The sequence below is a fragment of the Macaca nemestrina genome, chromosome 11, assembly GCF_043159975.1.
Source record: "Macaca nemestrina isolate mMacNem1 chromosome 11, mMacNem.hap1, whole genome shotgun sequence".
In the NCBI taxonomy this organism is placed as follows: domain Eukaryota; kingdom Metazoa; phylum Chordata; class Mammalia; order Primates; family Cercopithecidae; genus Macaca; species Macaca nemestrina.
The window spans coordinates 13,169,903-13,197,636 of record NC_092135.1 but is presented as its reverse complement, the minus strand read 5'-3'; the positions used below and the strand labels follow the sequence as shown (position 1 = coordinate 13,197,636).

The following is a 27,734-nucleotide window of genomic DNA, read 5'->3' as shown; positions in this document are numbered from 1 at the left end:
CTAGATGTAGGAAGGGGCCAGGCAGGGGCATAAGGGTGCAGCCGAGAAATGCGTTGATGTCCCCCGAGCATGTCTGAAGAGAGCAGAAAGGGAACTGCCCTTAGATGAGCCCCAGATTTTAAATTGTCCTTAGGTGTCTGTCAGTTACACACTAACATGGTAAACTGTACAGCTCTTTTGAATGTAAGAATCTCGCTAACAAGATGTGCTGAGAAGAGAAATGAGATCCTGAGAGTCTAATTCGTGCAAACTCAGAGGCTCAAAACTCAAGCTGATGATTTGAGCTTTAAAGGTTTAAAGTTTTAGAAACAACAGGAGAAGTGGGCTGTGTGACGATGAGCCTGGGATACCACTGCCTCCTAGGCTCTCCCATTCACCCATGCCGGTCCCCTCACAGATGTGAAGAGTTGTATGGCTCAGATGAAATAATGCAACCACTCAGGAGAGTGAAAAGGGCCCTGCAAGACCTTCGTCTGCCCGCTGGGCATGGCAGTGTCCTGTACAGCCATAGGCACAGTCCAGAGCAGAGTGCTGGGCCAGGCAGCAGGGCATGCGGTCTGGCGCTGGGTGGCTGGACACTCTTGTTCTCCCTAAGCTTCAAGTTCCCTGTTCCTTACAATTTAAGGTTTAATTGTAAATTAAAAATTCATGTGAGCTCTTTGGAAGATCAAGTCCTCTGTTCCAAGAACCAGCTGTGCAGGTGTGTTCCCTAAACCTAGACTTCTCCTGCAAGCTTAGGGTTCTTCCGTGAAATCCAACACTGCCCTCTCCTTCTTCATGTTTGCTGCTGCCTTTTGGGAGTGGAGCATTATCCTTGAGCAGGAAAGGAGGAAGGTGAAATGAGTAAACTGGCAGAAAATGTAAAGAATGGGTGAGCAGGAAATAGAGCTCAGACTTTTCCCAGAAACATCTCCCTAAACAGAGGGAGGCCAGAAGTATGTAATCTGGTAATTCATGTCTGGGTTGCTGCCTTCTACATCCTCTGCTGCCTTTTACTCCCAGAGGAAAGAGAGAAGAGATGGATGCAAATCTTAGAAGGTCACAGAAGGAAAACAGTTGAGAAATGTGTATTTACAGGATGAGTTAGCACCAGCTGTCTGCTCGTTGGTCCTCTAGAACTATCTTTTCCCTGTGTAAGTCATAATAACACCTGACAGTCTCAAGGACTAATTCAGAGCCTTTACCTTTTCATCTCCATGTGGTGCTCTCTTAGCTTTCAGGTTTTCAATTTCTTGCTGTAGCCGTGTCATCTCCTCCTTTAAAAGCGACATGAACGTTTAAAAAATTCAGACAGGCCAGTAATTAGATGCAATTATTCAACTATTTGGTCCACAAGTCTTATTTTCACATTTCATGAGTTTATTCTGTGACGAAAAGCTAATGGGGTAGCTGCCCCCATCTCCAATTATCAGCCTGGGAAAGTTCTTTTCAGGAGGCTACAGGCAGCTCTTCCTCCATCGAAAGAGGCCTTTCTTTCTGAAGGGCTGGTGAGTAGGTAGTAATCACTGGGCATTGAAATGAACAAGTGATCTAGAGCCTAGTTCCAATTAGTCTTGTCTGTTTCCTGTCTCCAGCAGGCCTCAATCTTATTCACCTGTCCATCTTCCAGCCTGGTGCTCTGCCTCATCAAGTACCTCTTCCACTTGCCGTCCTCCTTGGCCCTTAAGTAAGATCTAGCTTTTAATGGCTCCTGTGCTGAAGTGTCTTTTCCTCCCCTGGAGCTCACACAGAACTTGCCGGGCCTCATTTCCTCTCTCACACTAGAGTCCCCTGAGCACACATCACCCCCACGACCAGACTACAGATTTCCAGATGGTGGCAGCCAGGACTTATACATAGGACATAGACATCCCAGGTTTTCAGGACAGCCCTGGTTTTGTATGATGTTACTCTTTTCACAAAGGCCATCTGTCAACAAAATACATTTTTTCAAAAACTTCATACAGCTTTTCTTTCAAATACCAAAGTTAGGTGGCATTGTTTGTTTTGGGGTTTGGCACAAAGTTACTTATTTGACTTACTTCTGGTGTCGTTGTAGGGTACCAACCATGGTGCTCTATTCGGCTTGTACAACTGACAACTGCTGGATGAATCTGCTTTTTTTTTTTTTTTTTTTTTTTTTTTTATGAATCTGCTTTTTAAACTGCACTGGATAGGATATCACAACAGGACAATGGAGGTAAACCAAGAGATTCAGTAAGAGTCCTGGTTTATTTGCTAACACCAAACAACACTTACTCGACAATGTGCTTTAAATTCCTGTTCTTGACTTTTCAGATTTTCATTCATGGCTACAAGTGCTCTCAGGTTCTGTAGGATACTGAAGAGAAAAGACAAGAAAATGACATATGGCAGGCCATTATGATTTTATGAATCACAGCTAAAAGCAGGTCCGCAGCTAAAAAAGGACTCTTTTCAATTTCCTTTCTCAGCTCTAAGAGTGTCTCACGGATTCTGCACAAATGATAACGACTTCCATTTAACTGACATTATTTTTCATTTATAAACCCAAGACCATCATGCCGGATCCAAGAAAACATTACAGATTCCAGAATTAAAATGCCAACTATAGAAACATCAATGAGTTTCAACAGCACCAGATATATTTAATGATACCAATTATTCAACTGTATTCAGGGCACATACAGTATTGAAAACTATTTTTAAAATCCATTCTGAAGAGGATAACAAGTTACTTAAGGTCATTAAAAGCACAAATTTGACAATAAAAATATCAAATATCTGACACTGCTTTGCTCCATTTCATGAAACAAAGGTTTATAATTATAGAGTCAAATTACCTGTGGGGACTTTTTGGTAAAAATGTTCATCAAACAAGAACTGCTCATTCTGTGCCTGAAACTTTTTGATTTCAGTCTCATTCAAATAACCAGCTCCTGGGAGACCTTATACCACCCAAACAGTCTGAAGCTAAAAAGGTCAAATGTTAAGTGCTTTCTCTCCTCTAATGCTCTAATGACAATTCATTCTACATGGAAGAACAAACAACTACAGCAGCTGCGTCTTGACAGAAAAGACTGCACCTTTTCTACCAAGGAGGCATGAGCTGTTTAAAAACTTGTAACGACAGTGAACTCTAGGGAAGAGAACTGGGTGGCTGGGGACAGGAGTGTGATTTTTCACCACATGCCCTTTTTTGTACTAGGAAGGTATGACTATTTTGAAAAACAGAAAAACAAAAAACTATGCTGCTTCTGCACACAAGGGGTATTGGGAGAAAGGTGACTAACACAGGGCAGCCCAAGCACATCTCAGCATGACACAGTCACCACTTTCTGGATGAACAGTAAAATGATCTGACCTGCAGCGGCCAGACCAATAGCCTTTGGCTGCTTTGTTCTGTGTTTAAACAAATCCAGCCAACAAGTATCAGCAAAGTTACTTTCATCAAAGCAAAAATAAGTGCATGCTGAAACCTCTTACCTTGGATCAGCTTTGGATTCTATCTTCTCGAGGGCTGCTTGCTCTTTGTCCAGTTTCTCACTGTAAGTCTTAAGCTGCAAGAGAGAATGGAGACATGGTTGCTGGAGCCTTGGTAGTATAGGTGAACAACTTCACCTTCTTTTTGTGAGGCAGATAATGACATTTTTTAAACAAGAAACTTAAACTCGGATTTTAATGCATAAAGTAGGTAATTACATCATACAACAGAATACTAAGCCAATATTTTTTAAAAAATGAAGTAGCTCTTTTACAATGATCTCTAGTATCTACTGTTTGGTGAAGAAAATACCGACTGTTTCTCCAAACCTACACCCTTTGTACTTTTTGAATTTTGTACCATGTGAATGTGTTACTTATTCAAAAATTAAAAAAAAAAGAAGTTTAAAAAAAGTTCCAAGATTTCTAGTTGAAAATAGTAGACTAAGCACAACTTGCAGCCACTCCTTCTTTTTTATTTTATTTATTTATTTATTTTTGAGACGGAGTCTCCCTGTCACCCAGGCTGCAGTGCGGTGGTGCGATATCAGCTCACTGCAAGCTCCGCCTCCCGGGTTCACGCCATTCTCCTGCCTCAGCCTCCTGAGTAGCTGGGATTACAGGCGCCCGCCACCACACCCGGCTCATTCTTTGTATTTTTAGTAGAGATGGGGTTTCACCATGTTAGCCAGGATGGTCTCGATCTCCTGACCTCGTGATCCACCTGCCTCAGCCTCCCAAAGTGCTGGGATTACAGGCTTGAGCCACAGCGCCCGGCCGCAGCCACCCCTTCTTGCCCTAAGACTCCCAACCATCCAGACTATTACATTAGAACACAAGAGTTTAACCTCACAGGTCAAAAAAGATGGTTAACAGACAGGAATGGCCTGAGGAGGAAGCTATGTGGAGTTAGCAGATGTAGGAAGGACTGGCGTGCAGTGTTGGGGATCTGCATTAGGAACAGCCATATAGGCTAGGCAATGAAACCTGACTATCTTAAACCCAAGAGCTGGTGCTTAACTCTCAGAGGCAGGGCGGGGTCCTGCATAGTTGGTGATACCCAGCAGAAATGGGGAGTTCCCTGACCCAGAACATCAGTTACTACCCGCTGGCCCCAGCCAACAGTAGGTAGATCCCTTCCAGAATAAACACAGGAAGTGGGCTGCATAAAATGGATGGATCTGCAGAGGTGGTAATCCGAAATTTTAAAATTAAAGATGAGCATATAACCAAGGATCATCAAACAGCTGCAGACAGACATAACCTTAAAAAAGATGTATCAATTCAACAAGCCAATTCGGATCTTAAGTAATAGTTATAGAGCACGCAAAACCAGATACAATTAATGTACTTAGACATAAAAGAATACTGCATGAAAACAATCACACACAGGAAATTAGAACTGTGATGGCTGAAATTACAGAGCGGAGGGGACAGCCAGTCTCCTGGCCTTCCTGAAGCAGTCATGAAGCCTCCCCCACGGGTGTCAGGCACCACTGCTGTCTGCGACCTTCCATGCCCTGCTCTGCTGTCCCCAGACTCACTGGAGAGACACAAGTCCTCCCTGCTTTTCAGTGCCACCAGGTTATCCTGGAAGCGCAGGTTTTGCTAAAGAGGTAAAATCTGGGAAGCCTGGAGTGAAAGGGTTCAGAGCGTTCATTCTGCTCACTACTCACCTTGATAGGTAAGGAGAACCAGGCCCAGAGGCGAAAGACATTACTTACAGGCTGACCAAATCAAGCTTCTTCAGAAGTTGCTCAGTACTAGGTTTTATATAGCTTTCCCATTTTTCCAGATGGGAATTAGTCTGATTGTCCTATTAGACAGTAAACTACCAAAGAGCGCTCTGATGCCAGGCTGCCTGTATTTGAATCCTGACCCCCGCTGCATGGCCTTTGGCAAGTTATTTAGCCTCTCTGCCTTAGCTTTCCCATCTGCAAAAAAGAATGATGACTGCAGGAATGATAGGCCCAGAGCAATGTTGGCTGCTGTTTTCATTTGAGGACAGTCTTATTACTGACTTAAATCACACCCTCCACCTTTCTATAACATGAAAAGGGCTCAACAAATACTTGATTTAGTGTTTAGTATAAAAAGCCCCTTTGTAAGTCCCTGATAGTTGATATCCTAAGGCATATAAATGTCTTAGAAAATTGATATCAAGATATTTTCCCTTTAATCTCTTCCAGATTGTTATACAAAGACAGATCCAAGAACTAGCAAACTTCATGCCAGGGGCTCTGCAGCATTAAAAGTAATATCACAGAGGGTTCCCAACCCGCAGAGCTTGCCATCGAATCCATAAGGAACGCAGTCACAGAGCAGTGTAAAGGAAGCTGATCTGTCCAAAGGCAAGGCAGGCGTCTTTATGAACAATGAGAAAAAAATTATTCTAATTGCCATTCATGTGCCTGCTCTTTTGAAACGTTCTGACAATAACTGAAGAGGTTAGTCCAGACCAGAATTGAAAAGCTTTGTCAGGTTGACATCAAGGTGGAAAATTAAGTGCTACATATTGCTACAGAAATAAGAATTTTAAATTGGTAAATGTCATGTGAATTGTAGAAAAGTAGGGAGACTGGGTTGGTTTCAGAGACCTCTCTGAAGATCCTAGCTTCCAAATCGTCCAGGAAGTACTAGGTAGGGACCTTGCAGCGAGGTCCTTCCATAGTACAGCTATAGTCCAAGCACCAAACTCAGAAGGAAGAGAGCTTTTCAAGTCTGGATGAGGATAGTTCTCTGTGGAAACCAAGCGACAGAAATATCTACACACTGCTCATGATAGAGGTGGCAGCAGAGGTGTCTGTTCAGCAATCAGAAGTGGGAAGTGAGCAGCGACAATGCTGATGTGAAGTAGCAGCACACTTGCAACCTAGACTACAGACTGAATCGCAGGGTTCAAACGCACTCCCAGTCCTCCTTCTCCTCCTGCAGCCCCTGCTCCATTCTGCCTAGGAGATTACTGGAAATTCTGAACAACAATTATATCACTCTGAGGTTCTCTCATCTCTCAAAAGACATCTCACTCTCAAGGAATTCAGGATCTTACAGCTGCTGTTTGAGAGGCAAGGGCTATTTACTGTGAGTGACATTCTGAGTTCCCGCCTGTGCCCCACCCAGCCTATCAGGCTCGCCTTCCTAGGAAGCCTTTACTGACCCTCACAGCCCACAGAGACCTCTCCCACCAGGACCGCTAAGGGTCTAGAATGTGGCAGTGTGAGCAAACTGATGGCATGGGTCACACACTACCACGTAACTGTCCCATGTCTCAAACTGACTGCCGTCTCTGAGAACAGGACTGTGTCTTCCATACACAGAATGATGAAACACGGCATTCCATTAGTGGTGCAGGTCAAAAACGATTCTTGACAAGGGCCCACGGAAGAAGGAAAATCTATCTGCTCACCTCTGTCAGCGTTTTCTTGGCTTCATTATATCTGGCTTGTAGGCTGGTGTGATTTGCTCGCAGCTGTAAATGAAAGATAAAAGACATATGCTCTCATTTGATCCTCATGACAACACAGATGTCAATTTCACAGATGAGAAAATGAAAGCTCAGAAAGATTTAAACTGAGCAAATGTGAAAATTTTAGAAGGGTTGCCAACAACAAATCAAGAAAAAAGCCTCATATTTAATTACCACCAAGTACACGTCAGCCAATGTACTACGAATTTTGCATAAATTATATCACTGAATCTTTACATTTAGTGAAAAAAGGCATTTTTCTTACTTTACAGACGAGGAAATAAATACTCATAGGGGTTAAGTTATTTGACTAAAGTCCCATAGCTGATAACTGATGAGGCCCAGATCCAAATTCAAGTCCCTCTGACTTTTCAGTGGGGCTACAATCAATGCAGTTCACCAACTTGCCTGTTAGCAGAATACAAACAGCATTTCAGCACTTGAGATTCTAGCATAAGACTGGTTGGCAAATGATGACACATAAAAGATAGGATTCAGGACTTCAACACTAAGAGAATGAAAATAAATTACTTTACCGTTCCAACTTACATAACTGTGAACTCACATCTTGAAAAAGTCGATTCCCTTTCTCTTGCTAAAACAATATATCCTAGTGTCTATCAACTTTTAGAAATTTGAAAACATTCCTTTAAATGCTCAAAAGGATTGTGTATTTTCACTTTTAAGAAGGATAAGAGGTACCATATGACCCAGCCATCTCATTACTGGGTATATACCCAAAGGATTATAAATCATGCTGCTATCAAGACACATGCACACGTATGTTCATTGCGGCACTATTCACAATAGCAAAGACTTGGAATCAACCCAAATGTCCATCAGTGACAGACTGGATTAAGAAAATGTGGCACATATACACCATGGAATACTATGCAGCCATAAAAAAGGATGAGTTTGTGTCCTTTGTAGGGACACGGATGCAGCTGGAAACCATCATTCTCAGCAAACTATCGCAAGAACAGAAAACCAAACACCGCATGTTCTCACTTATAGGTGGGAACTGAACAATGAGATCACTTGGACTCGGGAAGGGGAACGTCACACACCAGGGCCTATTATGGGGGGGGGGAGGGGGAAGGGGGAGGGATTGCATTGGGAGTTATACCTGATGTAAAGGACGAGTTGATGGATGCAGCACACCAACATAGCACAAGTATACATATGTAACAAACCTGCATGTTATGCACATGTACCCTAGAACTTAAAATATAATAATAATAATAATAATAATAATAAAGAAAAAAAAAAGAAGGATAAGAGGCAGAAAACCACCTTCAAACTAGTTACTAACTGGGTTCAAGTTAACAATGAGAAATTTTAACCTATATGTCAATGCTTATTTCAAAGTAACATGCCCCATCCTTGGGCCTGTAAGCAGCTTATTAAGAATTATGTCACCATCAGAAATCATTACTCCTATCTAGTTACTAGTCTTCATGACTGATATATGGTTATAATTCCAATAAGGCCTATCAAGAAGCCAACTCAAGCCGAGAGCAAAGTGATAAAGGAGAGAGAAGCAGGTGGGTTCTGGTGCCTCCCTTTTCAAAGACAGCCATCTGTGCAACAACAACTTTTATTAACCTGTTTGTGTAACTGGTAGATAAGGGTACTTTGGGAAAAAGTTTAGTTGTCTCTTGAAATCCCAGCGTTTTAACTGTTGATGCTTTCTATGGTCTAAATGTCAGTGTCTGCCCCAAATTTGCATCTTAGAACCTAATACCCAATATGACAGTTTCAAGAGGTGGGATCTTTGGGAAGTGATTAAGTCATGAGGGCTCCAGCCTTGTGAATGAGAAGAGTGCCCTTACAAAAGAGGCTCAGCCTGGGCAACAGAGTCAGACTCTGCTGACTCAACAAAAAAAATAAAAGAAATTAGTCAGGCATGGTGGTGTTCCTGTGGTCCCGACTATGTGGGAGATTGAGGCAGAAGGATTGCTTCATCCCAGGAGGTTGAGGCTGCAGTGAGTTATGATCATGCCACTGGACTCTAGCTTGGATGATGGAGTGAGACCCTGTCTCAAAAAAATGAAAATATAAGAGGCTTGAGTGGGCTCCCTTGCCTCCTTCCACCATGTGAGGAAGCAGCAACAAGGCATCATCTATGGACATCAGACATCAGATCTGTTGGTGCCTCGATCTTGGACTTCCCAACCTTCACAACTATAAGCAACAAATTTCTGTAGTTTATAAATTATCATGTCTAAGGTATTTTGATAGAGCAGCCCAAATGGACTAAGACAAGGCTCTAGGAAAGGTCCCCGGGATCTTCTCACCTGCTTCACCCACCTTCTTGTGTAGCCTCTCACCCCTGCACCCACCTACTCATCTGACAGTTACCCAATGCTCTGCTCAAATGAGGTGTATGGGAGAAAGAAAAGAACATGACATTGTAACTGTGAGATCAAAATATGAGAAGAGATGGGGCAGAGATAGGCCCAAGGAAAGAGTCAGCTCCCTCACCAGGGGGTTCAGGAAACCTTCACTGACAAAGACTTACCTTAGATGGATCATGGCAGGGAAGTAAGAGCTTTCTAAGAAGAAAAGGCTCATCTCTTTTCTTTAATTAATTTAACTAACAAGAGCTCTCTTTAATTCTTCATCTGACCATCCTTTCTTACATAGGAAGTGTCCCAGTAGCTTAGCTTGGTTTTTATCTTGCTGAAGTCCTCCAGGATTCTCTTACCTCTATTTTCTTCTTCATCACTAATCCCTACACTTACCCTAAAAATTCAGCTGCTGGTTACCACCACCTCTCTGGATTTCTCTTTCTTTCATCACTCTCAGGTTTCTTCTTAGCTACCTACCAGCTTCACTCCATTTTAATTCCTTTGTGGCATATTCCTTTATTGGACCATGATACAGTTTGGCTGAGTCCCCACCCAAATCTCATCTTGAATTGTAGTTCCCATAATCCCCACATGTCACGGGACGGATAAGGTGGAGATAACTGGATGATGGGGACGGTTTACCCCATGGTGTTCTCGTGACAGTGAGTTCTCATGAGAACTGATGGTTTTGTAAGCATCTGGCATTTCCCCTACTTGTACTTCTCCTTCAAGCCATCATGTGAAGAAGGACATGTTTGTTTCCCCTTCCGCCATGATCGTAAGTTTCCTGAGGTCTCCCCACCCATGCAGAACTGTGAGTCAATTAAACCTCTTTCCTTTATAAATTACCCAGTCTCAGGTATGTCTTTATTAGCAGGGTGAGAATAGACTAATATTTCCTTATTTGTAAAGTGAGGATAATAACAGTACCTCCCCTTCACAAGGATGTTGTGTGAACTGAGTTAATTTTGCAAAGCGCTTAGTAATTAGTAAGCAATAACAAAGCACTTATTAGGCATTACTGTTACTGACAGAGAGATGTCTGTGATAGAATACATGAAATAAAAACTCAATTTTGTAACCATACAACTCACTCTCAAGGTGAGGGCATACATGTTTGTAAAAGCCTAAAAAAGGATGCATCTCAGATGCTTTCTGCCTGTATGACTTTGTAAAAGAGGTTGTGGGGTTTAGAGTTTGGAATCCCTCACATACCACAGGTAGAAGTATAAATTGATAAAATAATTGATGAATAACTTGATAGTTTCTAGCAAAATAAAAAATGCATTTTTTGACAACTTAGGGGACAAGTTAAATAATGTTATATATATACTATGTCACACTATCCAGTCAGTAAAAAGAATGAGGTAGATTCATATGCTTACATTTTGGTTCTACCACTAACAAGCTATGTGACTACAGACAGCCTGCTTAATTTCTCTGTGTCTCAGTATCCTTATTTGTAAAGTGAGGAAAAAACAGTACCTCCCCTTCATAAGGATGCTGTGAGAACTGAGTGAGTTAATTTTGTAAAGCACATAATAATTACTAAGCAATAACAAAGCACTTATTAGCAATTACTATTACTGACAGAGAGATGTCTGTGATAGAATAAGTGAAATAAAATCCCCCATTCTGTAACCATACAACTCACTCTCCCCAGGTGAAGGGGCATACATGTTTGCAAAGGCAACACAGCAGACACAAATAGTAGCTTGCTGTATTTATTCTTATCTTTATATACTTCTATACTATTTAATTTATATTGAGCTTATCCCTGTAATTTAAAAAAAGCACTTGAAACATTTGAAAACTGACAGAAACAAAAGGAAAATGTGTTTAGTATATCTGCACACACACAAAAACATGGAACACAAACTGAGCAAGTCTCTTCCCTTCCTACCTCATTTTCCTCATCCAGTTGGGATAGCTACATGGCCAGGGATTATTGCATGTGCTGGCCATCATCTTTAATTACATTAAACGTAGCAATAATGATTGTTGTCTTTGAATGACAGCCTGCTATATGTTAAGCAGTATGCATGGAGAGTAACAGGCTCTGGGTAAAAGTGTTTTGAATCAACTGCAAAACAGACTCAAGAGTCAGGGAGGATTGCCCTGTCAGCTGGACCAAGAATGTGCCAAGACTGCCCTTTGTGTTGAGGCTTAGCATTGCTTCTCCCCAGGTTTAGACAGAAGGTAGAAGCAAATATTCATTCCTGCTGGGATACTCTGGCTCCTGGAGTTCACAGTAACCTGACAACTATCTTCTCTCAGAGATATACTATAATAAGGAAGCCTCATCCTTGACTCCTTCTGATTCTGTGATGAGTTCTTTTTGAACTATTCTTATCACTAGCAGGGGTCAGGAGTAGAAATGATACTGAGTTGAGAACTCATTAAGATGTCTAAACAAATAACTGAACAGAAACCAAATCGTAGGCTCTCTTTTCATCCTTCTTTGATCCAGAGCACCTAGCAAAACCAACCTATTGTTTGTTCAGCTATGGGAGAACAAATTCTAACAGAACAGATTCAAACAAAGAAATGATTGAGCAGGACCATTTGATAAGTTCATACCTTTTAAATATGTGGGACTTGAAAGAATAAAAACAAGCTCAAAATGCAACTTGTACCCAGTTTTTTTTTTTTTTTTTTTTTGAGATGGAGTTTTGCTCTTGTTGTCCAGGCTGGAGTGCAACGGCATGATCTCAGCTCACCACAACCTTCACCTCTCGGTTTCCAGCGATTCTCCTGCCTCAGCCTTCTGAGTAGCTGGGATTATAAGCAGGCCCACCATGCCGAGCTAATTTTGTATTTTTAGTAGAGACAGGTATTCTCCATGTTGGTTAGGCTGGTCTTGAACTCCCGACCTCAGGTGAACTTCCCTTCCTCAGCCTGCCAAAGTGCTGGGATTACAGGTGTGAGCCACCGCGCCCGGCTCATATTCATTCTCTTAATCTTCTACTACGTATATTCTTCTAATCTAATCTATTGCTAATGCAACTGAAGTACATAACTTTTTATTGTCCAATGACTGTTCCTGAGTCAAACTTCCCAGCTTCCTCTTAGGTCTACTTTTCAGGGCAAATATATGAAGGTCTTTCCAAAACAGTCTCATATCACCAGGTATTACAGAACACCATCTCCTACAGTTCTTTTAAAAATGATCAAGTTTCCTCCATTTCCCTGCCATCAATAGTAGCAGTCCATGTCTGGACTACTGCATCAGCCTCCTATCTGTTCTCCCTGAATTCCTTCTCACCCAAGTCCAGTTAATTCATGCTCCTGCAGCAAACAGAATGGTCTTTACAATATGCAATTCTGATCATGCCACTCCCCTATTTAAACCCTTCGATGGCTTCCGTTGTCCTTAACATGGCCTGGATGGTCCTCTTGATCAGACACTGCCAACCAACTGTCTCATTCATGACTCTCTGGCCACAAAACAGACTGGCCAAGACCCTTCCTCCTCTGGTCGTTGTTCATGTTGTTCTATACGTCGATATAGCCCATACAGACTTCCTGCCTGGAAATGCCCACTCATCTTTCCAGTCTCAGAACTCTGTGACCTGAGGCTAGGTCAGGTCTCCCTATCAGTCACTCTCCCAGCTTCCTAGATTTCTCCTTCAAGCACTTAACACACCTGTAATTAAATGACGATGAGTGTGATGACTTCTCATTAGACCTTAAGGTCCTTGACAGCAAGGATCATAACTTGGTCTTCATTCATCCCAATAGCTTAGTTCAGTGCCTAGCACATAGTAGTGCTCGGGAAATATTTGTGAACTAATGCTATTTATTCTTGCCCTGTGATCTTTTCCTATGATAGACGTTAGCAAATTTTTTCTGCAAAGGGCTGGTAGTAAATATTTTAGGTTTTGTAGGTCTTATGGTCTTCTGCAACTACTCAACTCTGCCACCGTAGCCTGAAAGCAGCCACAGAAAATATGTAAACAAATGGATGTGCATATGTTGTAATAAAGCTTTATTTACAAAAACAGGTGGCAACTGGATTGGCCCAAGCACCACAGTATGCCAACCCCCATTCTGGAATCTCCTTTAAGCAATCTACTATGAAGATCTTGAATAAACTTATGAAAAGAAAACACTGACCTCTTCAAGATGTTTGGTCTTTTGTACAATCTGCTTGTTCAAGGAAATGACTTTCCGACGATGTAGCTGGGAGGTTCCTAATTTTTCTGGACTTTCTTCAGTTGATAGCTCAGACTGCTGTGGAAAAAAAGGGATGGCAAATCCAAAGGATTTAATTAGTTCACCTTGGTTCACGTAATCAAGCTCTGTTGAATGTGGGCAAAGCACTGTTGGGCAGCCAGTCACACAAAGCCAGGGCATTTACAGGGGCCTGTTCAAAATCTGGCGTAGAGAAGAGATTCTGACACAATGACCAAAATCCCTATCAACAGAACCTGCATTCTGGGCCAAGGGAACAGCATGTGTAAAAAAGTACAGGGACGTAACTGTGGTTATATCAATATCATACAGGCAATAGGTATTATCAAAAAGTCTTAAATAGGGGAATAACACGGCCAAGGTAATATCTTCACAGGACCATTCTGGAGTTATTAAGAATAATGAATTGATTCACTGTGAGTGAAGCATTATAAGCATATGGTTAAAAAGTCTAGTCATTCAGCAGCACTTATAATGAAGAGTCTCCCAACACATTTTCCATCAGTTGGCCCACCCCAATTTAATCATTTCCTATTTCTGATGTTCTGGAGTTGACAGGGGATTGACTGGAAAGGGATTAAAGGTGCTGACAGAGGTCATGTAGGAAAAGTTCTGCAACTATATGAGGGAGGAGGCGGGTGGAGAAGGATCCTCAGGACCAGGAGTGAGTGGAGAGAGATCTCTAAACAAGATGATGAGGTGAATGTGACAACATTTTCCAGGAGGGCAAATGGCCATTCCTCAAAAACCACACAAAGAAGCAAGCAGCTTAGTATAGATACTGAATAGAAACACCTGCCTCAAGACTCCTGCGAGCAGCCCTAGGAAAAAGAAATTAAAAGGTAGACCTTTTTGCGAAAAGTGCAATTATAATACTTCTTGGGTGATTATAGATAGTTTTATTAAACAGTCAAGCACCAACGATAAAACATCTCCTTTCTTATAGTAAGTACCCCAATTCCAAGCTAATCATTGATTACATATTAGCATCAGAGCAATGATATCACAAGTCATATAACATCTGGAAGATTTCACTGTATAATCATGAGAATGAGAGTGAAAAGGCAAATAACATCTTAGTATTATTATGAAAAGGTATTTGGCCTCTGAGACCTTCTGACAGGGTTTTGAGGGAGCAACAAAAACTATCTGGATATTCAACTTTCCCTGCATGTTTTAACAGTGATTCTAGGCTTGAAAGTTTGAGATATTTACCCACAGGAAAAAGAAATGGGAAAGTGAAAAGGAGGAGAAATTGGATGGCCATAACCATTTATTCTGGTTAAGGATTCCTCTGAATAATTCAGCAGTATTATTAATGGAAGATGAGCTCTTCTGCTACTTAACAACTTTGGAGTTACAAAACAACCAGCAGGATATAGCTGCATAAAATGGTAAGAAACATCATTTTCTATCTCATGGGCTGGTAGGCCATTAAGGAAACAGAAAAACTGAGCATTTAGTATTACAACACATTTAGCCTTGAAACCTGGGACTATGTAAAATGTCAATATTATTTTAGCTTTCAGGATTTCTGGGAATTGGAATTAACTTTTTAAAATTAATTTTGGACACAACAAGATATTCACAACTTGTAGTACAGACAAGGACAAACTATTTCTGAAAATCATTTGAGAGTATTAAAAAAGCGTGGCAGAAGAGACCACCCCTACTCTAAATCACTTACCAGAAACAGAATTACAATAAACTGTATCTCCTCTACTTTGACTGGATGACCTGAACTATGCTATTAATTTGGCCACTTTTGTATGTTATGTATTTAATAGCTCTTTATATAGCTAATTTTAGCGTTGAGTTTTAATATCCAGGTTAGATTCCTTGACTGTAACTTCCAAAGTGTTATAAGCACATTCTCAGAGCATTGTGCTTTACTAGCCAAATTACATAAGCCTTCTGTTCGTGCTTTTCTGATATCGGAAACAGAACTAATTTCCCATACAGTATGTCTCTAGGTGTGATGTCAGGATTATGCTTGAGTATCCTGACCTCCTCCAGATGCCTGTCAGGCTTCGAGACAGACTTGGGCAGGCAGGCTCCAGTGGACTCACGTAGCACTCACCTTCCAGACTTCCTCCGGTGTGAGGGGGCTGAGTAAACTCATTCAATTCTGTTCTGCAGCTTTGACATGGATTGGGTAATGCCTGACTCTTAGCAAGCTTTCTTGCTCATAAACTGCTTTTATGGCCGAAGTCCTAAGAAAATAAAAATTGCATTCCCCCACCCAGCTTCCATGCTCTCGTATTCGTGTATGGGGCACACATACAGCTTTGTTTTAAAACTATGACCTTCAAACTTCACTCACAAGAGTTCTTCTTGCAGGAAAACCAGCAGCTATCTTGATATGTGGAAAGATTATTTCCAAGATAGCTATCTATCTAAGTCTCAATTTTGAGCCATATGCTCTCTCAAAACCCTGTCAGAAGGTCTCAGAGGCTAAATACCTTTTCATAATAATGCTAAGATGTTATTTGCCTTTTCACTCTCATTCTCATGATTATACAGTGAAATCTTCCAGATGTTATATGACATGTGATATCATTGCTCTGATGCTAATATGTAATGTGCTCATTATTATTTGTAAGTGAATACATAAGCTATTGGATATGAATACATCAATTATTATAAATGAATATATAAGCTACTGTAAATGAATTAAAATACATAAGCTATTGAGTCCTTAGTTGTTTTTAAGAGTCTTTAACTGGGTCCTGAAAGTATTATAAAATGTTGAGAGCTGCTACCTTAATCTAAGGAGCCTGGTTCACTTGGAATCCAACCATGGACTGGGACAGTCAATGGAGTGGGCTCACCAAGTGGCCAGCCATCATTTATACAACACTGAAAGGGAAAAGTTCTTTCTGATTCTACTCTTTTACTAGACCCGTGATTCAGACAAGCATACAAACAGAGAGAAAATGCTGGTAATGCACAGAAAAAAATCTTGAAGTCTCTACATGTACCTCTATCATATCTGTTATAATAGTACATGTTCCAAGGAAACATGGGCTTTCAAAAATGCTCTCCCTTATTGGTAGGTAATAATTCTTAGTGCTGTGTGGAGTCCTGTAAATGTGCATTTACTGGTGCACAGTACATATAAACTTGTAAGTTCCTGTGTTTGCCTTTGAGTCTAGAGACAGTGCTATGGGAAGCTGCTTAATGTTTAATGGGAAGTTATTTTTAGTCAGATAAAACAGTTATTATTGAGCTGGAATAAGAGTTCCTGACCTAGTAAATAGAAAGCTGACTGCTCTGTTTTTCAAACACACTTTTTATCAAGCAATCTAAATTTTTTGTTTCTCAAAGCCAAGAGAACTCAGACTGATGAAGACAGGAAAAGGTCCACAAACCAGCAGGTCTCATCTAATGGTTCATTCACTGAGAGACACGATGAGGAAGAAAACTAGATGACCAAGGTGGATTTTGAATGATGAGACAAAGTCAGATAGAAGAAGAGGAAAACGGGCTTTATACTAAGTCCTTGACAGAAAAAATTTAAATCCTAGAGCATCTTAACAGATTTCTGCTTCCAAAATGCAACATCTGTCAAAGAACATCAACCATCTACAAATATTCCATTTGTGTTTACATTGCAGTGAGGGCTAAAGTGCCAATCTAATTTGTTCAACATGTTCAGATTAAGAACGTGCTTTCAAAGCCACATGGTGGATTAAGATGACTTCTAGTGTAAATTCAGTGTTTTCTAATAACTGACAGATATTCACAACTTCTGTTTTTAGAGGAAACAGATTTAAATGTCACTGAATAATATTAGTCTAGTTCAAAATGGTAAATTCCCAAGAGAAGCAAAAAATGATTACTTTAGCTAAAACTATATACTTTTATAATTGAAAGAGACCCAAAAGGTTATTTACACATCAACCTTCTAATACAGGGTTCTCTCCTATATCATCTCCCTACCCCACCAAAAGAGGGTCACTAAGCTGACAACAATAAAGTATTCCTATCTTACAAGGTACCAGGAGTTCTCTACACTAAATAGATGGAATTCAGTTTTTGGCACCCTGACTGACCAATTAAAGACAAGTAGGCTGGGTGCAATGGCCCACACCTGTAATCCCAGCACCTCTGGAGGCCAAGGTGAGTGGATCACTTGGGTCAGGAGTTCAAGACCAGCCTAGCCAACATGGGGAAACCCCATCTCTACTAAAAATACAAAAATTAGCCGGGCATAGTGGCATGCACCTGTAATCCCAGCTACTTGGGAGGCTGAGACATGAGAATTGCTTGAACCCAGGAAGGGGAGGTTGCAGTGAGCCGAGGTCACACCACTACACTCCAGCCTGGGCGGCAAAGTGAGACTCTGTCTCAAATAAATAAATAAAGACAAGTAAACAGACTATGTGAAATATTTATTTTAAAATGTTTTTAAATCTAAGAACTAGCAAGAATGTTAAATTTCAGAAGGCCAAAAAGTAATTGAAAGTGGGAATCCAGGAATGTATGTGTACCTACTGAAGTTGGCTTTTTTTCCTAAGGGTATGTGCCCAAACCTGATGATCACAAGCTTTGATTTTTACAATTCAGTAACAACTTTTTACCACATAAATCTTGATACAGCTATAAGAGGGAAAAAATCCACAATGAGATTCTGTAACAACAGATTGGATCTCCTGCAGTTCTGTAATCCTAATTCACACAATACTTTGGTCCAAAAATCCCACAAGTAAGGACAAGGTATAAAATGGACTTGGGCTGACGTATCCCCAGGTGGTTGGCAGAAGCAAAAGCAGATCTTCCCTGAAAGAACAGAGCTTCAATCCTAGGCCTCAAATAGTTCCTACAGATAAATTTCCATGGAATATGGGGCTCACAGTCAAATATCAAAAGCACACAAGAAGTCAAACTACCATAAACAAATGCCAGCAAAAACAGACAGCACAACTGTATCTGTAAAGACTTATTCAAATACCCCCTTCCAATGCACACACAACATATACATAAAAGCATGGCCATTCCCCACTAAAGCAACAGATTAAATCTAATCACTCTTTCAGATAACAGTTCAACTAAGTGTCCACAGCTCTTCCACCTGTCCTTTCTATAACAAGATGCTGACACCTCTCACCACATTGGCTGTTATCCTAGTTTGTAAGTGAACTTCTGAAGCACTCCTGATGACGTGTGACCACTGCAGATAGGAGGGGATCATCCACTTTCCTTGATCTACATTCAGCTTCCAAAAATGAAACTCAATACATGAAGGCTCTTTTCAATATTTTTAAAACCCACTAATGAAATTCCATGAATTTCAAAAACCCATAGTTATGTAACCTTGCTGAGTCTAAGGTTTTGCTTTGGGTCCCACGGTGAGTAATGCAGTGTGCCTGCTCAGAATGCACTTAACATTTAGGAGGTGTGAACAAAAATCCAAAACCTCCCCTTTAATCCCCGTACACTACTGTCAGGTCAGATGGCATCCTCACCAAATTGTGAATTGGTACAACTCACTTTTCTGAAATTCAACAGTTTACATTTTTCTTAAGTGATGTTCCAGTTATCTTTGCAAGTGATGCTCAAATCTGGCAAGGCTAAAGCCCAAGTCCTTATGCAAATTAATAAGGACTCTGAAATGTACAAGTTGTGCTGTGTGGCTTGAGACCATTTTACCAGGTTGACAATTCATTAGTTGATACCATTCTCTTTGCAGTTAGGTATTGTATACTAACTATGCAACAGTCACTCCGAATTCAGGAAATCTTAGAGCTGTTCGTAAACACAAACATATTTAGCATTGTTCTCTCCAGATTTACAGGGTTCCTTACTCTCTTAACTCTGATTAAAATTTTACATCTCTCTCCCCACCTTCCTTGGCTTATTTCAGCTAATCTTTACTCAGATCTTACCATGTGGGGGCACGGTGCTATGCTCTGGGGAAGGGGAAAAAGACAAAGACCGTACCTCTGGCCCTTCATAATCTAGCCAGACAAAACTGGCTAATTCATAAGTAAAGGTGTTGCATCCTCTGCATTCTCCTCAATGCCTAACTTGTGTCACAGAGGAAAAGAGTTTTGAAAGCTGCTGTTGTTCCTTCCTCTCCCTCTCTTCCTTTCTTCCTTCCTTCGGCAAATGTCTGTGAAAACCCAACTGTGTTGGGCACTGAGAGTACACTACAATCCCAGCCCTCCTGGAAAGCAAACATTCTAGGCCTGGGAGATGGGCAAACAGACAAATGAAACAGTGCTTGAGGGAAGTGCTATGAAGGAGATAAAGAGTTGATCTCTACAACATCACAGAAGAGCCTCTTTTAATAAGTAGAATCTGATTTTTTTTTTTTTTTAGAGACAGGATCTCACTCTGTTGCCCAGGCTCGAATGCAGTAGCATGATCATAGCTCACTGCAACCTCAAACTCCTGAGCTCAAGCAATCCTCCTGCCTCTGCTTCCCAAGGAGCTGGGACTGGAGGTACATGCCACTACACCCAGGTAATTTTAAAAAAATATTTTGTAGAGATAGGGGTCTCACTATGTTGCCCAGTCTGGTCTCAAACTCCTGGCCTCAAGCTATCCTCTCACGTCAGGTTCCTAAAATGCTTGGATTACAGGCGTGAGCCTCTGTGCCTGACCCAGAATCATGGCTAATGGCTATGAGGTGAGTCTCCCCAAAGTCTTCAAGTGATTCATTATCTTCTACTGAGTATTTATTATGAATGAGGCAACAGGAATACAAAGATAAAAAATGAAATATTGGCCCTCTAATACTTTAGAGGTTAGGAATATGATTTATGCAACACCTATTATGTTATGTGAAGAAAGAGTATCCAGAATGAAGGGGTTTAAAAATCTACCTAGGCCCCTACCCCTCCTGATTCCAACCTGGGTTTTTGTATCTGTGGCCACAATAGGAGGTTTCCAAGAGAGCAACACCCTCACCCCTTTCCTGCCCCATACTACACTTCTCCCCAACTCCACAAACCAATGGTGCTAGCAAGTGGTAACATTTTTTGAGTTGGGGCAGGATGATAGGATTGGAAACACTCATATCTAAGGGTATCAGAAATCACACAGGTGCCAGATCAGGCGTGATTTTCTAACAAAGCAGTCAGGGTCCCCTGGCTGCTGAGCTTACTGTGACTTTCTGGCCCAGGCAATGTCCCTGGGCTGTGGTATCTTCACTCAGTCCTAAGCCCTTCCCTTTTCCATTTCTCACCCCGTGGTATGATTTTAAAAGTCACCCATTCTGCCTGGTTATTATCAGGCAAAAACAGTTCAATATCAACTATGCCAACCACTTTTCTTTGGGCAGATACTGTCACTTCAAATGATAACACAAACTAAGTAGCATCTGGCAGCCTCTTTATAGGCACACGAATTGTATCATTCTGTAATTTATGTTTTCACAGGTTGACTGACTCCTTACTGGAAGCCCCTCAGGGCTGCAACCCTGACTCACGCGTAACGCAATCCCTGCCCCCTACACCTGACACTGCCTGGATGTAGGATCTACTCAATAGTTGTTTGCTGAAAGAAGAAATATATCTAATCACTCTTTCACATGACAGTGATTATGAGGTCAATTCCATCAGTTCTCTGGCAGAAAAAAAAACAAGCTGAAGACTTAAAATATAAAAAAACTGTGCTAATTTAAAAATATATTTTCGTAAGACTTCATACATTTGGAAAAAGTGTAAGGGTTACAAACCCAGGGTAGATAAATAACAACATGAAGGAAGGCAACTACTAAGAGGACAGAGGATATATTAACAACAGATACTTTAGGGGCAATTCCTTCCAACTTTGTTAAATATATTTCCTAAGGGACTAGTGGAAACGAAGGCCTTATGGGGATGCTAGCCACCATGTGTAGCCCCCCATCTGTTGGTAGAAAAGCAATCCCTGTCTCCTACTCTCTCTAGTTCAGAGGGGCTGCCAATCATACCCAACTCCTGGCAATAATGGGCCTGGGGAGAAATCTGTGACCTAAGCCATGACCAACAGAGGAGAGTCCTTCCTTAGGATTTTATATACTGATGGAGGGAGGGGGCAGTAAGACAGAAACTGTCTATAGCCAGGCCTCCAAGGTGATGAGGCCGAGAGAGAGACAAAGTGAAGCAAAGGTAAAGGGATATGGCAGGGCCACTTGAGTCCCTCTAAAGACTTCCAGTTCTGAGAGCTGATAAAGGTTCCCTTTTGCTTACAGCAGCATGCTGGGTAGAATTCCTATTACTTGCACCCAAAAGGCTTACAAGGCACAGGGTCCAAGTGAGTGAGTGACAGAACTAAAGAGGCAGTCTTCTCTGCTGACTGCATCATAAAGTGGAATAAGAATCATCATGATAGATGGGGACAAGATCTGCTCTAATCAAATGTGGCTGTCTGCTTTTTCTAGAAGAGACCCTTTCCTTGTGTTTTTTCATAAGTACATCCTTGACCATACCCAAGCTCTAATTATCTGGCGAGATTCCCCAGCTGCTCTGGAAAGATATGACTTCAAGACAGAACAAAGGCTTCTGACTAACTGCCAGAGAATGATCCTCAGAATCAAAAGGACAGAGGCAATGGTGCCAGAATTTCTTAATTGCTGGACAGGAAAATTTCCAAAACCCATTAAGGAAAAAAAATTCCTTTTTTCCAAGTAAGTCCCTTGATGATCTAAAATACACCTTGCTATGGAAATGAGATCAAGATGTTGACATTCTTTGGGCTAGGATATTACCTCCCCCTGCCTTGTTTTTCTGAAACAAAGTCTCTCTCTGTTGCCCAGGCTGGAGTGCAGTGGCGCGATCTCTGCTCACTGCAACCTCCGCCTCCCAGGTTCAAGCTACCAATCCCACCTCAGCCTCCCAAGTAGCTGGGATTACAAGCACGTGCCACCACACCTAGCTAATTTTTTTATTTCAGTAGAGATGGGGTTTCACCATGTTGGCCAGGCTGGTCTCAAACTCCTGACCTCAAGTGATCTGCCCACCTGAGCCTTCCAAAGTTCTGGGATTACAGGCATAAGCCACCATGCCTAGCTGGATATTACCCTTCAAAGAACTGGATGAGAACATATTAATGTGGCATTCTCCAGAAACATGAAGAGTCACTTAGATACTCCAAACAGAAACTTCCACAGTTTTCAGCAACTTAGATTTATGGTGTGTGAGTGAATGGGCTGAGCTGTACCATTTTCACTTTTTCTTGTTTCCGTGGTTAGTTCCCAGTATGCCAGTTGAATATGCCTTCCCAGTAGGCAGCTGAATAATGGGACAGTCTAAGGAAGCACAGTCACAGCCACGCCTGGAAGGCAGACACTAAGGATGGTAAAGGAGGCTGTCCCTGCTTTTCCCTAAGGATGCTCCACCTAGCCAAGGAGAAAGGTTGCAAAGTCAAACAGTCCTGTACTCAAACCTGGAACTTACTAGCTGTATGGCACTGGACAAGTCACATAATCTCGTTACTTTGCCTGAAAAATGGATATAATATCACGTACTCATTTACTGAGCACCAACACTGGCGGGCCCTTGGCGAGACTCTCAGATTACAAACTAGAACAAAGGTGGCCCACAGCCATATAAACAGATAGTTTCAACTGCATATAAGTATAATGATGGAGGAAGGCAGAGGATTATAAGCAAGAAGGCAGTCTATACGAATTAAATGAGATAATTTTGTAGAATTAAAAAATAATAAAAATTTGAGAACTAAATGAGATAATGGTACACAAAGAATCTGCATGGAGAAGGCACTCAGGGTAGATTCTGATTCCCCAAGACCGATCTGTGCCTCTAGAGCTATAAAATATTCAGATCCTCTAGAGCTACAAAACGTCCCAAGATTCTGTCTTAGGGAGAAGTTGACCAATGAATGATTTAGTTGGCAGACTAAATATTACAGTGGTCAAAATGGTGTATGGTTAGTTAGTGTGCAGCATTAGGGAAAGTCCCTTCCTGCCCTTCCAGGGACATTGCACCTTCCCTGGCCCAGCTTCCTTTTCTTTCTTCTGGCTCCTACAGAAGCTTAGGGGGTTGTAGGGTGGAAGCATTTTTTGGACAGTCAGGCATTTTAGTTTTCCGTAAGTCACAGTAATAGATTCTTCTTCCCTGTAAAAATAAATGCTATGATGCAGTGAGAATATTAGACATCAACACCAAAATCACAGTGGTACTTCTTCCAGCACATTCAGGGAAGGGTGTTACCCTTTGGAAACAATGGCAGATGGAGGTACTCAGCCTAGAGTCTATGGACACTCATGAATTATGTATCTGGAAGCTTCTTCACATTCCTCTTTCTGCTGCTTTACAAGAACCATATTAAATTGAGTTACATACCTCAGGAACTCTGAGACACATGTTATGTTACACTCTTATAAGAAACTTGTGAACTTTACCAGTGAAAGAGAAGTCTGCACATGTTTTTTTTAACCTCGTTTTTATATCCCAGTGCCTGTCAAGTTTCCAAGCACTCATACAAGGCAGGCTATTCGATTTATTCCTTGGTCACAAAATCATTTTTGCGCTTGCTCCTCCCCACAAATTATCCTGTCCCCTTTCTTCACAAAGCAAAAAAAAAAAAAAAAAAAAAAAAAACAAAATCCTGATCTCAGCCTAAGTGAGTTTTTCTCAGATACTACCAACAGCTTCCCTCCTGGGCATTCCTCAATCCCATCTCTACTTCCAAAGTATATTACTGAGACCCTGAAGGTGGCAGCATTGCCAGTGTCCAGTTTCAGCCCAATCTGTGGCAGTATGATTAAAAGACCAATAAGCAAACCATGGTGGACAACTCTAGAACGGCCCCATGATTCCCATCTGCTGATGTACACTCCTGCCTTTGTGTAACCCCTTTCCCTTGGGTATGGATGAAAGCTGTGCCTTAGAATATGCCACAGAGGGGCCAGGCGCGGTGGCTCAAGCCTGTAATCCCAGCACTTTGGGAGGCCGAGACGGGTGGATCACGAGGTCAGGAGATCGAGACCATCCTGGCTAACACGGTGAAACCCCGTCTCTACTAAAAAAGACAAAAAACTAGCCAGGCGAGGTGGCAGGCGCCTGTAATCCCAGCTACTCAGGAGGCTGAGGCAGGAGAATGGCGTGAACCCAGGAGGCGGAGCTTGCAGTGAGCTGAGATCCGGCCATTGCACTCCAGCCTGGGCGACAGAGCGAGACTCCGTCTCAAAAAAAAAAAAAAAAAAGAATATGCCACAGAGAAGGGGCAGTCTTTTGATTACATATATATAATTATGTTAAATAAGTCTATAATGCCTGCCCTCAGGGAGAAGCCCTCCCTTGCTAGCTTTGATGAAGTAAGTGGCAATGTAGGGGAGGCTCATGTAACAAAGAACTATAGGTAGCCTCTAGCTAACGGCCAACAAAACTGGTGACCTCAGTGAGCCGGTTGCAGGGAACTGAAAGCTGCCAACAAGCATGTAAGCCTGGAAGCAAATCCTTCCCCAGTAGAGCCTCAGATGAGACTGCAGCATTGTAAGAGTCACAGAGGGTGTTGCTAAGCTGTGCCCAACTGCTGCTCCACAGAAACAGTGAGATAATAAATATGTGTTATTTTAAGTGTCTACATTTGTGGCAGTATTGCCACACAATAGCAGATAACCACACAAACAACGTGAGAATGAGAAAAGCAGCCCCTGACATCTGAAAGCTAGCCTTGTACTATTAGCAAGGCATTGATGTTGCTGGGAGGCTGGCTTGCACTCATAACCAGGCCTCGTTACAAAACATGAACAATTTCAAAGAACACCAATACCAGACAAGGTCACCCTATGACTATGAGTATGTCTGATGATGGATGAAAACATAAACATTGTCCGAATCACAAAAATGACCAAATATTCCCTATACTGGCTATCATGCATACATAGCTTTAACCTTGATTCATTTTCCCCATGTCTTAGAGATAAGATTTATTAAGATGCTCATTGACAGACTCACCCCTCCTTACAGCATCGAACACAAAGCAAAGCCCACTTCCTTGAACCCTCCTTCAAGTCACCTTATGTAAGTCCAAATCCTATACTAAGTCCTTTCTGACACCCTCTTACTGAAAGGCCCCATGATTCCCACTGGTATGTGTTCTCCCTCACTACAAGCAGCAATACACCCAACTTGTTCAACCAGATATGTTCCTGTTGAACACAACTAGGTCTTTGACTGGACAGTACTGACAAAACAAAAACAAAACAAGCAAATAACAAAAACACCATGCATAACTTTACCACAGAACTTGCACAAAATAGAAGTATAAACCAATAAAACAAGAAAGAGGCTATACTCAGTTTAGCTATAAGACATAAAAATAGAATTGAGTATCTCAAAATGAGTAGAAAGAAACTATCTGACAAACAGTAGTAGGATAAGTGGATATGAATAGGAAAACTAGGACAGATCCCCACTTTAGGCTAAAGAAGAATAAATTCTACATAGGTTAAAGAATTAAACATAATTAATAAAAGATCAGCTGACATGCATTAACTATTTTACCAGATCCATGGAAAAACAATGAACCTCTCATTTGGAAACAAGAACAACAACAACAACAAAAAGACTGACCAACTTAGGCACAAATTCCTTGTATATAATGAAAAACAATACAAAAGTAAAATAAAGTGCCTGAGGAATACTTGTATCACAGTGACAATATATTTAAATCTGAAATATAGACTTTATTTAAATTCACCAGGAACACATTACTCGAGTATAGTCTATAACAGACAATTGAGAGAAGAAAACAGAGTAAACAGTCCTGTATTTAAACCTAGAACTTATTAGTTAGATGGTACTGGATGAGTTCTCTGTGACCTGTACTTACACAGACGCATCTTCAATCCTCTCAGTGATCTACGGAGATGCCACTTTATAGTTAACTACAGTAACAATTTAGACAAACCAAAAATCAAAGCTGGAAATATTGGAGGCATATGCTGGGAAGTCCCTTCACCACTGATAGTATTCTATGTAGTTATAACACATAGAGGGAGTCATAACCCGATTATCCAACACCTAGAAACTCTCTCAGCAGAAACTATCTGCTCACATTTCACACTATTATCCACAATGGCAAACAGAAACAGCTTAAAATTATGTCTAACAAAAAAAAGTTTAATGAATTGTGCTGTATTAACACATAAATTATGTAATTATTAAAATAAATGGGAACTGCCAGCTGCAGCAGCTGAGACCTGTAATCCCAGCACTTTGGGAGGCTGAGGTGGGAGGATGGCTTGAGTCTAGGAGTTCAACACCAGCCTGGGCAACATGACAAAACACCATCTCTACAAAAAATATAAGACTTAGCCAGGCATGGTGGTGTGCGCCTGTAGTCCCAGCTACTTGGGAGGCTGAGGTGGAAGGATCACCTGAGCCTGGGAGGCCAAGGCTAAAGTGATAGTACTACTGCACTCTGCCTGGGCAACAGAGTGAGATCCTATCTCAGGAAACACACACACACACCCACCCCCACACACACACACTTAAAAAAATAAAAATAAACGGGAAGGCTAGAAAATATTTAGGATGTGATGTGACAAAACAAAAAAGAATGAAGACTACAAAAATGAAAATAAAGCTATCGATAGCTGAAGAGTTATAATGTGCCAGGCACTGTTTGAGGCATTTTGGTCATGTTTCATTTAATCTTCCCAATACCTGTCAGAAAAATATTATTTTCATTTTATAAAGCAGATACTAGGGCAAAGAGAGGTTAAATATATGGCCAAGGTCACACAGCTGGGAAATGGAAAAGGCAGATACGAACCAAGATATGACTTCAAATGGTGTGTTTTTAATCACTGCACTCACTCACTGTCCTACTTCTTTTAGACATATATGATGACTGCAACCAAGCACAACTATGAAGATCTGGGAACAAACACTGTAAAATAATATGCAAATGTAAAATAACTGCAATATGGGAATAGGATAAAAGGCAATGTAATTTTTAAAAACCATCAGCTTTAATGCTATATTACCTATCCAAAGAAAACGCAATTAACTAATGTTTGATACCTCCACTTCTCCATCAGAAGTTTAACTACAGTCATCTCTCAGTATACGTGGGGGATTGGTTCAAAAACCACCTGCATAGGCCAAAATCTGTGCATACTCAGCAGTCGGCTCTACAGAACCCACATATATGAAAAGTTGGCCCTCCATATACGCCAGTTTTGCATCCCATGAATACTGTAGTTTCCATACACATCTGGTTGGGAAAAACTCCACATGTAAGTGGACCCACACAGTCCAAACCTGTGTTGATCAGGAATCAACTGCATATATGTCCTCGGAAAAAATCTTGGCATTGCT

At 41.3% G+C, this 27,734-nt stretch overlaps 1 protein-coding gene across 4 annotated transcripts in view; it reads right to left on the bottom strand.

The window, feature by feature from the left end:
* The window catches only part of LOC105492505 (coiled-coil domain containing 93), a 94,332-nt gene that overhangs the window by 24,733 nt on the left and 41,865 nt on the right, over positions 1-27,734 (bottom strand). For 3 of the 4 annotated variants that reach the window (XM_011759701.2, XM_011759699.2, XM_011759702.3), the window contains 5 exons: positions 13,375-13,491; positions 6,848-6,910; positions 3,445-3,518; positions 2,239-2,320; positions 1,185-1,256 (listed from right to left, as the gene is read on the bottom strand). In XM_011759701.2, coding sequence (XP_011758003.2) covers positions 1,185-1,256; positions 2,239-2,320; positions 3,445-3,518; positions 6,848-6,910; positions 13,375-13,491 — 408 coding nt within the window. The remainder of the gene's footprint in view (positions 1-1,184; positions 1,257-2,238; positions 2,321-3,444; positions 3,519-6,847; positions 6,911-13,374; positions 13,492-27,734) is intronic. The other variant, XM_011759700.2, reaches the window with a different exon arrangement.